We start from the raw sequence: 16093 nt of genomic DNA, 5'->3' as shown, positions 1-16093 counted from the left end.
AAACTGCTCATATGCATCACATATACTACTGCTACTATGACCTGAAGGAAGGAGAATCTCCACAGACAATAATAATAATAATATTAATAACAATTATAATGATAATTACAAGCTTTTGATAACTTTTCATCCCACAGGTCTTGAGATGACACTCACCAAATTTTAAGTGGCTATTGTAAAATATGTCAAAAGAGTTGGTCGAAGTATGATGAAAATCTGAAAATATCCAAAACACGCCAAATCTGATCCATTAAATGAAAATGGACGACTTCCTGTTAGTTGGAGGTGATGGTGACCAGGGCTTTTTCATAGGTCTTGATGTGATCCACGCGTCTACCAACTTTCGTTCATCAATTTTGAGGGCTGTGGACCTTGTGGTAAGTGGCTCTATGGAGTCATTCTGGCCCAACAATATAAAAAGTGTCACTGGTTCTGGTGCGTGGGCAGATCTTCGGGCAGCTCGTTTAGTGTCTCAAACTAGCAATTATTTTGTCAGAAGAAGAAGAATTCCTGTGATTACAACAGGTCCTCGCTCTGACTGTCGGTGGAGCTCGGGCCCTAATAACTGTGTCTCGGGTCTGAAGTGTAACAGTAATGATAAATGACAACACCGTGATATTCTTGCCCCGACGATAACCAATCAGAGATCAAGTCATATTTCAGTATCTTAGACAAAGTAATGTCTAAGATACTTCTTAGACAAAGTAATGTGCATTACCGCTGGCGGCGGTAATGCACCAATGTGTTGCTTACTTCCAAAAAAAACTCAAGAAGAAGAAGACAGGGAAGAAGAACCAATCAGAGCACCGGTCGCTAACAGGACACGCCCACAACAAACCAGTGGTGCGTCTCGTTGCGGAAGTTCGGATCCGCTCGGGTCTTTATCGTACTGACTGTGAGTTAAACAATAACACGAGATATTATATGTATCGACTATATATATTATAAATATGTTCCCTGCAGTGTGACGTTTTAAGGACGTCAGCGAAGCGTCGCAGAGCCGCTGACTGAGCCGTTCAGTAGCTAATGCTAACGTTAGCATTAGCTACTGAATGAATGAGCTCGTTTTTTCTGCTAATGTGTAACTGCACCGAGTGAGAGTCGCTCTGTCCGCAGCTCCTCATCACCCGTGTCCTCCAGAGGCCTCCTCACGGACCCGTCTCCTCCGGAGGCCTCCTCACGGACCCGTCTCCTCCGGAGGCCTCCTCACGGACCCGTCTCCTCCGGAGGCCTCCTCACGGACCGGTACCGTCTCAGCCCCGGTCCTGGAGCCGACGGAGGGGGGGAGGGAGGGAGAAGAGAGAGAGGGGAGGGAGGGAGGGGGGGAGGGAGAGAGGAGAGAGAGGGAGGAGGGGGGGAAGAGAGAGGGGGAGAGAGGGAGGGAGAGAGGGGGGGAGGGAGAGAGAGAGAGAGAGGGGGAGGGAGAGAGGGAGGGGGAGGAGGGGGAAGAGAGAGGGAGGTGAGAGAGAGGGGGGGAGAGAGAGAGGGGAGGGAGAGGGAGGGAGAAAGAGAGGAGGGGGGGGGGGGGGAGAGGGTGGAGGGAGAGAGAGAGGGAGAGAGAGAGGGAGGGAGGGAGAGAGAGGGGGAAGAGAGAGAGGGAGGGAGGGAGAGAGAGAGAGGGAGGGAGAGAGAGAGGGAGGAGGGGGGGAGGAGAGAGGGGGAGGAGAGAGAGAGGGGAGGGAGAGGGAGGGAGAGAGAGAGGAGGGGGGGAGAGAGAGAGGGAGAGAGAGAGAGGGGGAGAGAGAGGGGGAAGAGAGAGAGGGAGGGAGAGAGAGAGAGGGAGGAGGGGGAAAAGAGAGAGGGAGGGAGAGAGAGAGGGAGGAGGGGGAAGAGAGAGAGGGAGGGAGAGAGAGGGGGAAGAGAGAGGGAGGTGGGGGAAGAGAGAGGGGGGAGAGAGAGGGGGAGGGGGGAAGAGAGAGAGAGGGAGAGGGAGGGAGGGGGAGAGAGAGAGGGAGGGAGAGAGAGAGGGAGGAGGGGGAAGAGAGAGAGAGGGGGAGAGAGAGAGGGGGGGAAAAATCTACAGTAAAGAAGAAAATCGGAGTCTGGAATTTTGAAATGTGAAATGTGTCGGTACCCTGTTGTTGCATCATGTCAGGTCACGTGTTACAGGTTCAGGGGTCGACAGAGGAGGACACGCCCCCTCCTAGTCCAGCATGGCGGACATCAAAAACTTCCTGTACGCCTGGTGTGGGAAGAAGAAACTCACCCCGAGCTACGACATCCGGGCGGCGGGAAACAAAAACAGGCAGAAGTTTGTATGTGAGGTGAGTTTTACTTTGTCACGTCTCTCTGTCTGTCTGTCTGTCTCTCTGACTGTCTCTCTGTCTGTCTGACTCTCTGACTCTCTGTCTCTCTGTCTGTCTGTCTCTCTGTCTGTCTGACTCTCTGACTCTCTGTCTCTCTGTCTCTCCGACTCTCTGTCTCTCTGTCTGTCTGTCTCTCTGTCTGTCTGTCTCTCCGACTCTCTGTCTGTCTCTTTGACTCTCTGTCTCTCTGTCTGTCTGTCTCTCTGACTCTCTGTCTGTCTCTTTGTCTCTCTGTCTCTTTGACTCTCTGACTCTCTGTCTCTCTGACTCTCTGTCTGTCTCTTTGTCTCTGTCTCTCTGACTCTCTGACTCTCTGTCTCTCTGACTCTCTGTCTCTCTGACTCTCTGTCTGTCTCTCCGACTCTCTGTCTCTCTGACTCTGTCTCTCTGACTCTCTGTCTGTCTCTTTGACTCTCTGTCTCTCTGACTCTCTGTCTCTCTGACTCTCTGACTCTCTGTCTCTCTGACTCTCTGTCTGTCTCTCCGACTCTCTGTCTCTCTGACTCTGTCTCACTGTCTCTTTGACTCTCTGTCTCTCCGACTCTCTGTCTCTCTGTCTGTCTGTCTCTCTGTCTGTCTCTCTGTCTGACTCTCTGTCTGTCTCTTTGTCTCTCTGACTCTCTGTCTCTCCGACTCTCTGTCTCTCTGTCTGTCTGTCTCTCTGACTCTCTGTCTGTCTCTCTGTCTCTTTGACTCTCTGTCTCTCTCTCTCTGACTCTCTGTCTCTCTCTCTCTGACTCTCTGACTCTCTGTCTCTCCGACTCTCTGTCTCTCTCTCTTTGACTCTCTGTCTCTTTGACTCTCTGTCTCTCTGACTCTCTGTCTGTCTCTTTGACTCTCTGTCTCTCTCTCTTTGACTCTCTGTCTCTTTGACTCTCTGTCTCTCTGACTCTCTGTCTGTCTCTTTGACTCTCTGTCTCTCTCTCTTTGACTCTCTGTCTCTTTGACTCTCTGTCTCTCTGTCTCTCTGACTCTCTGTCTGTCTCTTTGACTCTCTGACTCTCTGTCTGTCTCTTTGACTCTCTGTCTCTCCGACTCTCTGTCTCTCTGTCTCTCTTACTCTCTGTCTGTCTCTCTGACTCTCTGTCTCTCTGACTCTCTGTCTCTCTGACTCTCTGACCTGTCGTCTGTCCAGGTGAGAGTGGACGGGTTCGACTACATGGGGTTGGGCAACTCCACCAACAAGAAGGACGCTCAGACAAACGCTGCCCGGGACTTTGTCAACTACTTGGTCCGGGTCGGGGAGATGAGCGCTGCGGAGGTCCCGGCGCCGGGGGTCTGTCAAAAACTTTTCTTTTTATGAGATGGAAAGAGATTGATTTGATTTTCAATAGCAGATCTGAAAACAATCCTGAATCTGGTGTATGAATACAATAATAATAATACATGTGATTTCTATTGATATTGATATTGTTTTGTCTTTAGAATTGAAGTCATGAAAGAATCAAATAGAGCCCGACTGATATTATTAACAGATATGAGTTATATATTTATATCGGCCAATGTATTGATATCTGAATCGGCCCCCAAAAAATCCATTTGTGTCGGGCTCTAGAATCATAGAAAAATTATTTCCAACATACACATCGCCACAAGCTGTTGGAAGTTATTAATAAAGGAAACAATGACATATTTGATGCAATGATCATGACTCATGGCCTCGACCACCATCTTGATGTCGTACTGACAGATCCACAGTAACTCACTCTCACCGTTGTGTCATCAGGCGAGCGCCGCGGTCGCCGATCAGCCCGACGGAGGAGATAGAAGTGGCGGCTTCGGGCTCCTGCCCCCCAGCGGTCCTCTTCCTCCTCACCTGGTGGTGAAGGCCGAGCAAGGTAACACCAGTCCATCCGACAGGAGGCAGAAACATTAGTTTAGTGGAGGTCGGAGGTCACCAAGTGCTAACAAACACACACACGCCACAATCACTGTACATTTATTTCTATTTGTTGGTTTATTCAAAAAGTAACATTTGATGAAAATGTCAGTCGAATCATCCCGTGTGTTTCTGTGTCAGTGTCAGGAGACGGTGACGTCAGTGGGCCGGTTCCAGGGGTGACAGGACTGGGTTACTCCGGAGCCGGGACCTCGGGGTGGGGACGACGAGGAGGAGGACGAGGAGGAGCAGCTCAGTGGGACCGAGGAGCCAACCTGGCAGAGTACTACGCCAAGAGAGACGAACAGGAAGCACAGGCGGTTCGTCTTCTTCCTGCTCGTCTTCCTGAGTTCACAGATAGAACGCAACAGATCTGAGGATCGGAGTTTGATTAATCATCCTGCGACTGATGTGTTTCTGTATCGTAGACTCTGGAGTCGGAGGAGGTCGACCTGAACGCTAATCTGCACGGCAACTGGACGCTGGAGAACGCCAAGGCCCGTCTGAACCAGTTCTTCCAGAAGGAGAAGAGCAGTGCTGAGTATAAGTACAGCCAAGTGGGACCGGACCACAACAGGTCTGGACCAGAACCCTCGATCCTCTCTGACTTGGTTCCGTCTGTGCGGGCGGGTCAGATGATCTGTAGTTAGATGATCTATATGTCAAAATTCAGTTCAGTTATTATGAAAACGACAGAAACTGATTCACAAATTCGTTTTGACGAGAAGAGATTTATTTTTTACCCGCGTTTGACTTTTCTCCTCCCTTCCCTCCTTCCTGTCTTTTCCTTCCTTCCTACCTTCCCTCCTTCCTTCCTTCCTTTCTGTCTTTTCCTTCTTTCCATTCTTCCTCCCTCCTTCCTTCCTCCCTGTCACTCCTTCCTTCCTTGTTCCCTTGCTTCCTGTCTTTCCTTCCTCCCTCCCTTTCTTCATTCCACGTTTGACTTGACAGATTGAAATTATTGATAATTATTTAAATGTTTATTGGTGAATTTTCCGACAGTCGATCTTGTGTGTGTGTGTGTGTGTGTGTGTGTGTGTGTGTGTGTGTGTGTGTGTGTGTGTGTGTGTGTGTGTGTGTGTGTGTGTGTGTGTGTGTGTGTGTGTGTGTGTGTGTGTGTGTGTGTGTGTGTGTGTGTGTGTGTGTGTGTGTGTGTGTGTGAGAGTGTGAAATCCCTCTCATGTTCAGGATGTTCCTGTATGTTTTTCTGCCGGACTGCTTTGAACCCAGAGACCTCCGCAGTGTGACACACACACACCCCAGAGATCTCACTGATCTGACACATGTATATATATAAACATATAAGGAAATGAAAGCAGTGCGTGATAAGATCAGACTTGATGTCAGAGTGTGAACGTGGCGGTGACACCAGAGCTCACGACCACTGAAGGAAACATGGGACTGTGTTAGATGAACTAACATGGTGTCATGGTGCAGCTCGGCTCAGGAGTGTGGTTGTGATGTCTGGTGTCACTGTTCACACAGAGCAGAGCAGAGCAGAGCAGCCGGGGAACCAGAGCTCATTTAACATCCAAGTCTGGCAGAAAAACATACAGGCCTCCTCCTCCTCCTCCTGAGAGAGCGACAGGTGAGTCTCACTCTTCTTGCTGTTCACGACTCTTACTTTGAAAAGCTCAGAGGACGTGATGACGTGACGCGTGTGTTCATCTCTGCAGGAGCTTCATCGCTGAGATGCAGCTGTTTGTGAAGCAGCTCGGAAGAAGTAAGAAACATTTCCACTCCGCCTCCTCCCTCCCTCCCTCCCCTCCTTCCTCGTTCCATCCTCCCTCATCCCTCCCTCCCTCCCTCCCACCCCTCCTTCATTCCTCCCTCATCCCTCCCTCCTTCCTCCTTCCTTCCTCCCTCATCCCTCCCTCCTTCCTCTCCTTCCCTCCTCCCTCCCTCCCTCCCCTCCTTCCTCCTTCATTCCTCCCTCATCCCTCCCTCCTTCCTCCCTCCTTCCTCCCTCCCCTCCTTTCTCCATCCCTCCCTCATCCCTCCCTCCCTCCTCTCCTTCCCTCCTCCCTCCCTCCCTCCCACCCCTCCTTCATTCCTCCCTCATCCCTCCCTCCTTCCTCCTTCCTTCCTCCCTCATCCCTCCCTCCCTCCCTCCTCTCCTTCCCTCCTCCCTCCCTCCCTCCCACCCCTCCTTCATTCCTCCCTCATCCCTCCCTCCTTTCTCTCCTTCCCTCCTCCCTCCCTCCCTCCCCTCCTTCCTCCTTCATTCCTCCCTCACCCCCCCCTCCTTCCTCCCTCCTTCCTCCCTCCCCTCCTTCCTCCATCCCTCCCTCATCCCTCCCTCCCTCCTCTCCTTCCCTCCTCCCTCCCTCCCTCCCTCCCTCCCTTCCTCCTTCCTTCCTCCCTCATCCCTCCCTCCTTCCTCCTTCCTTCCTCCCTCCTTCGTCCCTCCCCTCCTTCCTCCATCCCTCCCTCCCCTCCTTCCTCCCTTCCTCCCTCCTTCCTCCTTCCTCCCTCATCCCTCCCTCCCCTCCTTCCTCCAGCCCTCCCTCCTTCCTCCTTCCTTCCTCCCTCATCCCTCCCTCCTTCCTCCTTCCATCCTCCCTCATCCCTACTTCCTTCCTTCCTCCCTCATCCCTCCCTCCTTCCTTCCTCCCTCCTCTCCTTCCCTCCTCCCTCCCCTCCTTCCTCCTTCCTTCCTCCCTCATCCCTCCCTCCTTCCTCCTTCCTTCCTCCCTCCCTCCTTCCTCCCTCCCCTCCTTCCTCCATCCCTCCCTCATCCCTCCCTCCCCTCCTTCCTCCATCCCTCCCTCATCCCTTCCTCCCTCCTTCCTCCCTCATCCCTTCCTCCCTCATCCTTCCCTCCCCCCCTTCCTCCTTCCTCCTTCCTCCCTCATCCCTCCCTCCCCTCCTTCCTCCATCCCTCCCTCCTTCCTTCCTTCCTTCCTCCCTCATCCCTCCCTCCTTCCTTCCTTCCTCATCCCTCCCTCCCCTCCTTCCTCCCTCCCTCCTTCCCCCTTCCTTCCTCCATCGCTCCTTCCTTCCTCCCTCATCCCTCCCTCTTTCCTCCATCCCTCCCTCCTTCCTCCTTCCTTCCTCCCTCATCCCTTCCTTCCTCCATCCCTCCCTCCTTCCTTCCTCCCTCATCCCTCCCTCCTTCCTTCCTCCCTCCTCTCCTTCCCTCCTCCCTCCCCTCCATCCCTCCTTCCTTCCTCCCTCATCCCTCCCTCTTTCCTCCATCCCTCCCTCCTTCCTCCTTCCTTCCTCCCTCATCCCTTCCTTCCTCCATCCCTCCCTCCTTCCTTCCTCCCTCATCCCTCCCTCCTTCCTTCCTCCCTCCTCTCCTTCCCTCCTCCCTCCCCTCCTTCCTCCTTCCTTCCTCCCTCATCCCTCCCTCCTTCCTCCTTCCTTCCTCCCTCCCTCCTTCCTCCCTCCCCTCCTTCCTCCATCCCTCCCTCATCCCTCCCTCCCCTCCTTCCTCCATCCCTCCCTCATCCCTTCCTCCCTCCTTCCTCCCTCATCCCTTCCTCCCTCATCCTTCCTTCCTCCTTCCTCCTTCCTCCCTCATCCCTCCCTCCCCTCCTTCCTCCATCCCTCCCTCCTTCCTCCTTCCATCCTCCCTCATCCCTCCTTCCTTCCTTCCTCCCTCATCCCTCCCTCCTTCCTTCCTTCCTCATCCCTCCCTCCCCTCCTTCCTCCCTCCCTCCTTCCCCCTTCCTTCCTCCATCCCTCCTTCCTTCCTCCCTCATCCCTCCCTCTTTCCTCCATCCCTCCCTCCTTCCTCCTTCCTTCCTCCCTCATCCCTTCCTTCCTCCATCCCTCCCTCCTTCCTTCCTCCCTCATCCCTCCCTCCCCTCCTTCCTCCATCCCTCCCTCCTCCCTCATCCCTCCCTCCCCTCCTTCCTCCCTCATCCCTCCTTCCTTCCTCCCTCATCCATCCCTCCCTTCTTTCCTTCCTCCCTCATCCCTCCCTCCCCTCCTTCCTCCATCCCTCCCTCATCCCTCCCTCCCCTCCTTCCTCCCTCCTTCCTCCCTCATCCCTCCTTCCTTCCTCCCTCATCCATCCCTCCCTTCCTTCCTTCCTCCCTCCTCCCTCCCTCCCTTCCTCATTTAATAAAATGTTTGATCAGAGTTTCCCTGCCTCGACATGGAATCTTCAGTTTATATGTTTAATATGAGAAATGTTCTGGTTGAAGTGATTGAAGGATGTGTTAACGTTGAGCGTGGTGATGTCACGTGTGGCTCCGCAGGGATCACTGCTCGAGAGCACGGCTCCAACAAGAAGCTGGCGGCGCAGTCGTGCGCTCTGTCTCTGGTGCGACAGCTCTACCACCTGGGCGTCGTGGAGCCGTACTCCGGAGTCACCAAGAAGAAGGAGGGAGAAACTGTACGTCGGCCACGTTCTGCTGTTTCAGCTCCGAGACGTTGAGGAACGTTGAGTTGATGAGTTGCGTTGCTGCGTTTCTTTGTCTCCAGTTGTCGGTGTTTGACGTCAACGTGTCTCTGGACCTTCAGCAGCAACTGGCCGCTGTTGTCCAGGAGCTTGGAGTCCAGATCCCGCCACCGGTGAGTCACACACTCGACCGTCCGTCAGTGACCTCGCAGCATCACATAACCTCTGACCTCTGACCTCTGCAGCCCACTGACCCCAGCAGCCCCGTGTCGCTGGTCCAGGGCAAGATGGCGACGTTCGAGCCGTCTCAGCGGCAGAGCGGCGCCGGGGTCATCCCCTGGTCGCCGCCGCAGGTCAACTGGAACCCATGGACGAGCAGCAACATCGACGAGGGGCCGCTCGCCTTCGTGAGCTTTTATTACCTTTATAAATATACCTTTGTTTTTATTATCTTTATTAATATTACCAGATTCATATTAACTGCCTTCCTGCCCCCCTCCCTCCCTTCCTTCCTGTATATAAATGTTGAATATAAATATCATGACTTCCAAGCCGTGTCCAGGAGGCAGCATGTATAATAAATGTAATGTATAATGAGAACCGCAGGAGGCGGGGCCCCAAGGTATGTCACCGCGTCGTTCTGACTCGTGTGATGTCATGAATGTTCCAGTGCACACCGGAGCAGATCAGTGGCGAGCTGCAGGACGAGCTGATGTTCCAGCTGAAACAGGACGAGAACCTGCAGCAGGTCGGAGGCTCAGCGTCATATTTCAAATTGAACGTGCTGTTAGTGTAGAAGCTCCTCCTCGGTGTGGACGAGTGACAAATGAAGTCTCGGCCCCTCAGATCCTGGCGCAGCGCGAGCAGCTGCCCGTCAAACAGTTCGAGGAGGAGATCATGGACGCCGTCGAGAACAACCCGGTGGTGATCATCAGAGGAGCAACGGGCTGCGGAAAAACCACGCAGGTTCCTCAGTACATCCTGGACCGCTTCGTCCAGAGCGGCCGGGCGTCTGACTGCAACATCGTGGTCACCCAGGTAACGCTCGCCGGCCCACACTCAGAGGACAAGAGTGTGTTTAATACTCCTATCTATTTTTCAACGACGTAAACCGTTTGACAACCTGAACTCTAATTCCTCTCCGCAGCCCAGACGGATCAGCGCTGTGTCGGTGGCCGAGAGAGTAGCCTACGAGAGAGGGGAGGATCTCGGGAAGAGCTGCGGCTACAGCGTCCGCTTCGAGTCCGTCCTCCCCCGACCGCACGCCAGCGTTCTCTTCTGCACCGTCGGTACGGAAACAGACTTAATGATCCAATTTAAAACCATCGTCATCATCGTCAACGTGACGCTCCCTGGACACAATGAATGAAACGGCAACATCATAAACATTTAGACTTCCTGTTTGCTAGTTTAATTAATTAAATTTCATTCAATGTATTAATTGCAGTGTAATTAGTTTTGTGACAGTGTTGGTGACGAGCGTGTCGTCGTTCCAGGAGTTCTGCTGCGGAAGCTGGAAGCAGGAATCAGAGGCATCAGTCATGTGATCGTCGACGAGATCCACGAGAGAGACATTAACGTGAGTTCATCTATTATCTGACAGTAAAAATATATATATATATATATATATATATATATATTAGCTGATATATACTGTTTCTGTTTTGTCTGTCAGAACTTCAGTGTCAATCAACTTTTATTCTGAAGGATTTTTTAAGTTTTATTCAGTAAAACATGATTAACATTGATTTTATTTTTTACAGTGTATTTTTCTGATTTGTGTCGACAACATGAAACAAGACGTTTGAACCTTTGTCACGTTCTTGTTTGACTCCTCCCCCTCCTGCAGACGGACTTCCTGTTGGTCGTCCTCAGAGACGTGGTCCAGACGTACCCTCAGGTCCGCGTCATCCTCATGTCGGCCACCATCGACACCTCCATGTTCAGAGAATACTTCTTCAGCTGCCCCATCATCGAGGTGTTCGGGCGAACTTTCACTGTCCAGGGTACGTCTGACCCCACGACCTCCTGACCTCCTGACCTCCTGAATGGTTTCTCATGGTTCTCGTTCTCTCTCTGTCTGCAGAGTACTTCCTGGAGGATTGTATCCAGATGACAAACTTCGTTCCTCCACCAATGGACAGAAAGAAGAAGGACAAAGATGAGGACGGAGGAGATGACGACGTAAGAATCCTTCAGTTGGAGTTCAGACTTTGTGTTTCCTGTGTGTGTCTCATTTCCTGCTGACCCACAGACCAACTGTAACCTGACCTGTGGACCAGAGTACTCTGCGGAGACGAGGCGCTCTCTGGCTCAGCTGAACGAGAAGGAGACGTCGTTCGAACTTGTGGAGTCGCTGCTCCGCTACATCGAGACGCTGCAGGTCGCCGGGGCCGTGCTCGTCTTCCTGCCCGGCTGGAACCTCATCCACTCCATGCAGCGCCACCTGGAGGCCAGCCCGCACTTTGGTACCAATACAAACCAAGTCGTATGTTTTCCATTGGTCGATTGGTCGATTGGTTGATTGATGGGTGTCCTCTGCAGGAAGTAACCGGTACCGGGTCCTGCCGCTCCATTCTCAGATCCCCCGCGAGGAGCAGCGCCGCGTGTTTGAACCCGTTCCTGATGACATCACCAAGGTGAGATTCCTCGTGTTCACAACGTGAATCAGTGGAGCATATTGATTATTGATTTGGAGTCTCCAGCAGCCAATAGCGTTGAGTCATGTGTGTGTAAATCACTTGATGCAGTGATTAAAGACAGGAATTTATTTTGTCTTCTAGTATCAGATTAGATCAAATCGGATTATTTGACATTAGATCAGAAAATTAAATTACTTTAGATCCAATCAGATTAGATGAGATTATATTACATTGGATTAGATCAGATTATATTACACCATATTATCTCAGATTATATCACATCAAATTAGCTCAAATCAGATTTTATTACATCATATTATATTAGATCTGATTAAATGACATAAAATTAAATTACTTTAGATCCAATCAGATTATATCACATCAGATTACATCAAATTAGGTCAGATCAGATTAGATTAAATTACATTATATCAGATTAGATTAGATGAAAATACATTATATTAGATCAGATTAAATTATATTAGATCAGATTAGATTAGATGAAATTACATTTTATCAGCTTAGATCAGATTAAATTACATTAGATCAGTTTAAGATGAAGAAGAAGATGTTTTGATCTCCTGTGTCTGGACGTCGCAGGTAATCCTGTCGACCAACATCGCAGAGACAAGTATCACCATCAACGACGTTGTCTACGTCATCGACTCCTGCAAGTGAGTGAGCGCGTCGGGGTCAGGTCTCAGGTCAAAGGTCAGCTCTGAGGTCAAAGGTCACGTTGTGTTTGTGTTTCAGGCAGAAGGTGAAACTCTTCACATCCCACAACAACATGACTAACTACGCCACCGTCTGGGGCTCCAAGACCAACCTGGAGCAGAGGAAAGGCCGGGCCGGCCGAGTGCGACCCGGGTTCTGCTTCCACCTCTGCAGCCACGCCCGCTTCCAGAGGTACGACCTCCGACCTCTGCCCCCTGACCTCTGACTAGGAGCTGTTGTCAGTGTGATGTGAGACGTGTGTCGTGTCTCTGCAGGCTGGAGACTCACATGACTCCGGAGATCTTCAGGACGCCGCTGCACGAAGTCGCTCTGAGTATCAAGCTGCTGCGGCTCGGAGCCATCGGCCACTTCCTGTCCAAGGCCATCGAGCCGCCGCCACTGGACGCTGTCATCGAGGCCGAACACACCCTGAGGGGTACGACTAACACAGACACACACACACAGTGACGTGCCAGGTGCTATGTTATCTAGGAACATTTAACACATTAAGTATTTAAAGCAGCGTTGAACGGGCGTTCGCACTTCCTGTTTCCACCATGTGACGCTGGGGAAAACCGTTGAAACGTGCATCATCGTGCTCGTGAACCACAACATTTACATTTCATCAAAACATAAAGAAGGTTGTCACACAAGGGTTATTAGATTGCCAGTAGGCGGCGCTGTGTGTGTTACGACTTCCTGTTTCATGGTGAAACATCGAGATTCGTAAAAACCTTCCCAATAATAATATAATAAGAAGACGTGTGTGTGTGTGTGTGTGTGTGTGTGTGTGTGTGTGTGTGTGTGTGTGTGTGTGTGTGTGTGTGTGTGTGTGTGTGTGTGTGTGTGTGTGTGTGTGTGTGTGTGTGTGTGTGTGTGTGTGTGTGTGTGTGTGTGTGTGTGTGTGGCAGAGCTGGACGCTCTGGACTCTAACGACGAGCTCACTCCTCTGGGTCGGATCCTGGCTCGACTCCCCATCGAGCCTCGTCTGGGGAAGATGATGATCATGGGCTGCATCTTCCAGTCGGTGTCTCTCCTCTGAACTATTCACATGACGCGGTCACTTCCTGTGGGCGTGGTCATTCATGTGTGTTTGTGTGCGTCCCTCCAGCGTCGGCGATGCCATGTGCACCATCTCGGCCGCCTCATGCTTCGCGGAGCCGTTCGTCAGCGAGGGGAAGCGTCTCGGCTTCGTCCACAGGAACTTCGCTGGCGGTCGTTTCTCCGACCACGTGGCGCTGCTGTCCGTGTTCCAGGCCTGGGACGACGTCAGGTCGGGCTCATCGGGGGGGCTGGGCTAATCACCAGTCACTTTTAATTGACGTGAATGTGACGTCACTGTCGGTCTGTCCGTGACTGTGACCTGGTCTTTATCTTCCTGCTCAGGATCAACGGCGAGGAGGCAGAGAGTCGCTTCTGTGATCACAAGCGTCTGAACATGTCGACCCTGAGGATGACCTGGGAGGCCAAGGTCCAGCTGAAGGACATCCTGGTGAACGCCGGGTTCCCTGAAGGTACCGGAACGGGTTCTAACACCTGATGATCCTGAGGTTCCTCAGGGATGAACCCTGGAACCCTTCATGTTCAAATCATCAGGAAACATAATGTCAAATATCATCGTTACCCTGACGACACGCGGACAAACGTCCCGTTACTATCGAGTCTGAATAAAGCTTCTGACTCGTCTCCCTGTGAGCCTGGGCACCATCTTGGATCTGATGATCAGAGCCTCAACTTTAATTCAGTTCATTTAACTTCCTCTTCTTCTTCTTCTTCTTCCTCCTCCTCCTGCTCTTCCTCCTCCTCCTCTTCTTCCTCCTCTTCTTCTTCCTCCTCCTCCTCTTCTTCCTCCTCTTCTTCTTCTTCCTCCTCCTCCTGCTCTTCCTCTTCCTCCTCTTCTTCTTCCTCCTGCTCTTCCTCCTCCTCCTCTTCCTCCTCTCTCTTCCTCCTCCTGCTCTTCCTCCTCCTCCTCCTTCTCCTCTTCTTCTTCCTCCTCCTCTTCTTCTTCTTCCTCCTCTTCTTCTTCTTCCTCCTCCTCCTGCTCTTCCTCCTCCTGCTCTTCCTCCTCTTCTTCCTCCTCCTCCTCTTCTTCCTCATCTTATTCTTCTTCTTCCTCCTATTCTTCCTCCTCCTCCTCCTCTTCCTCCTCTTCTTCTTCTTCCTCCTCCTGCTCCTCCTCCTCTTCCTCCTCTTCTTCTTCTTCCTCCTCCTGCTCCTCCTCTTCTTCTTCCTCCTCCTCCTCTTCCTCTCCTTCTTCTTCCTCTTCCTCCCCCACCCCCACCCCCCCACCCCAGAGAGCCTGATGACTCAGGTGTTCAGCGCCGTGGGACAGGACCACCACCTTGACGTGGTGATTTCTCTTCTGACCTTCGGCTCTTACCCGAACGTGTGTTACCACAAAGAGAAGAGGAAGATCCTGACGACCGAGGGGCGAAACGCCCTGATCCACAAGTCGTCCGTCAACTGTCCGTTCAGCAGCCACGACATGGCCTACCCCTCACCCTTCTTCGTCTTCAGCGAGAAGGTACGACGTGTCTCACGCAGCCGCCGTTGTTTTTACGTGTCTGTGTCATCAAGGAAACAACACAGTTGTTTTGACGTGTGTTGTCGCCGCCTCAGATCCGCACCAGAGCGATCTCGGCCAAAGGGATGACGCTAGTGAGTCCGCTGCAGCTGCTGCTGTTCGCCTGCAAGAAGGTCAGCTCCGACGGAGACGTGGTGGAGCTTGACGACTGGTGAGTGGCGCGACACGCGTTCTAACGCGATGATCCTGAGGTTCCTCAGGGATCAACCCTGGGTCCCTTATTGTTCAAATAAGCAGTAAAACATAATGTCAAATATCATTGTAACACTGACACGTGCGGACAAACGTCCCGTAACAGTCACTGATCTTACGAGCTACTGACTCGTCTCCCTGTGAGCCCAGATGCCATCTTGGATCTTGGGCCTCAACTAATTCAGTTCATTTAATTTTATTGTTATTTTGTGAAACACTAACTTTGTGAAGTGATGATGATGAGGATGTCGTCGTCCAGGATCAAACTGAGGATCCCTCACGAGGTGGGCGGGGCCATCTTGGCGCTGCGGGCGGCGCTGGAGGCGCTGGTGGTGGAAGTGACCAAAGACCCAGAGTTCATCAGACAGATGGATCCTGGGAACCAGAGACTCCTCGACGCCATCAGACATGTGTCGAGGCCCACGGCCACTGGACTGCACCTGACGAGCAGCACGCAGAGGTGCACGCACGCACGCACGCACGCACGCACGCACGCACGCACGCACGCACGCACGCACGGTGAAACTGATCTGTGTGTTGTCTCTTCAGGATGGGAGACGGACCTCGACCTCCGAAGATGGGACGCTTCGATGGAGGAGGAGGAGGAGGAGGCGGCTACATAGGAGGGGGCTATCGAGGAGGGGGAGGATACAGGGGAGGTGGGGGTTACAGAGGGGGAGGGGCTTATGGTGGGGGGGGAGGGAGTTACAGAGGGGGAGGAGGATACAGGGGAGGTGGGGGCTATGGAGGAGGGGGAGGGGGCTACAGAGGGGGAGGGGGTTACAGGGGAGGTGGGGCTTACGTGGGAGGAGGCTATAGAGGGGGGGGTGGAGGAGGAGGGGGCGGGTTTAGAGGAGGTTATTAAAGTGACATCATCTACTTTTCATCCTCATCAGAGCGTCTGTCTCAGGTGCCAGAGGCTGCGGGTTAGAGTCCCGACCGGTGACGTCATCAATTATCATGTTTCTACAAAATCACTTTATGTTAATGTGTAGTGAGATGATGATGATGATGATGAAGATGATGATGATGATGAAGATGTGTCCGTCAGTAGAAAACAACATAGAATCGTGTGATGTAGAAACTGTTTGATCTCAGCTGATATTTGTCCGTTTGATTATGATTATCAATAAATCTTTGACATTTGATTCTTGCATCAGATTCTTTTTTTCTTTCTTTCATTAAATTATTATAATACTCACTGAAAAACTAACAAATGTTAAAAAGAAAACTTAAATCTTGTTCCTGGCTCTGCCCCTTTGTGAAGGACGAGGATGCTCTCGACCTCCGGCAGGTCGAAGGTCACATCAGAGAATCTTCTCCCGGAGACGAGATCACGTCTGGATTCATGTGAGATGTGAATCAACTGATGTTCAGCTTGTAGAAGCAGCAGGCGACCAGCAGGGGGCGCCACTGCTCTGAGCC

The 16093-nt window shown here is 52.1% G+C and overlaps 1 protein-coding gene across 2 annotated transcripts; it reads left to right on the top strand.

Moving 5' to 3' along the window:
* The first annotated feature begins 789 nt into the window (after positions 1-789).
* Positions 790-15816, top strand: dhx9 (DEAH (Asp-Glu-Ala-His) box helicase 9). Of its 2 annotated transcripts, XM_035633145.2 has the most exons (29): positions 792-895; positions 1117-1245; positions 2110-2264; positions 3442-3582; positions 4033-4144; positions 4327-4505; positions 4614-4762; positions 5862-5908; positions 8394-8530; positions 8620-8709; positions 8782-8943; positions 9207-9284; positions 9383-9574; positions 9684-9825; positions 10033-10115; positions 10386-10542; positions 10623-10720; positions 10791-11004; positions 11081-11175; positions 11779-11852; positions 11932-12084; positions 12168-12328; positions 12804-12915; positions 13004-13165; positions 13279-13406; positions 14187-14416; positions 14512-14627; positions 14928-15128; positions 15218-15816. In XM_035633145.2, the coding sequence occupies exons 3-29, from the start codon at positions 2154-2156 to the stop codon at positions 15531-15533; spliced, it is 3840 nt and encodes a 1279-aa protein (XP_035489038.2). In that variant the 5' UTR covers positions 792-895; positions 1117-1245; positions 2110-2153; the 3' UTR covers positions 15534-15816. The 2 variants fall into 2 exon arrangements, with proteins under 2 accessions (XP_035489037.2, XP_035489038.2); XM_035633144.2 differs by lacking the exon at positions 1117-1245 and having other exon boundaries at positions 790-895.
* The last annotated feature ends 277 nt before the right edge of the window (positions 15817-16093 follow it).

This window comes from Scophthalmus maximus, chromosome 5, assembly GCF_022379125.1.
Source record: "Scophthalmus maximus strain ysfricsl-2021 chromosome 5, ASM2237912v1, whole genome shotgun sequence".
NCBI lineage: Eukaryota > Metazoa > Chordata > Actinopteri > Pleuronectiformes > Scophthalmidae > Scophthalmus > Scophthalmus maximus.
The sequence above is the reverse complement of the archived record's forward strand: the minus strand, read 5'-3'. Positions and strand labels throughout refer to the sequence as shown.

Coding starts and splice junctions, on each gene's coding strand:
- dhx9 (XM_035633144.2), top strand. CDS start 2,154: ATGGCGGACATCAAAAACTTCCTGTACGCCTGGTGTGGGAAGAAGAAA. Junction 10,721..10,790: donor AGGACGGAGGAGATGACGAC/GTAAGAATCCTT, acceptor GCTGACCCACAG/ACCAACTGTAACCTGACCTG. Junction 12,916..13,003: donor ATCATGGGCTGCATCTTCCA/GTCGGTGTCTCT, acceptor GCGTCCCTCCAG/CGTCGGCGATGCCATGTGCA.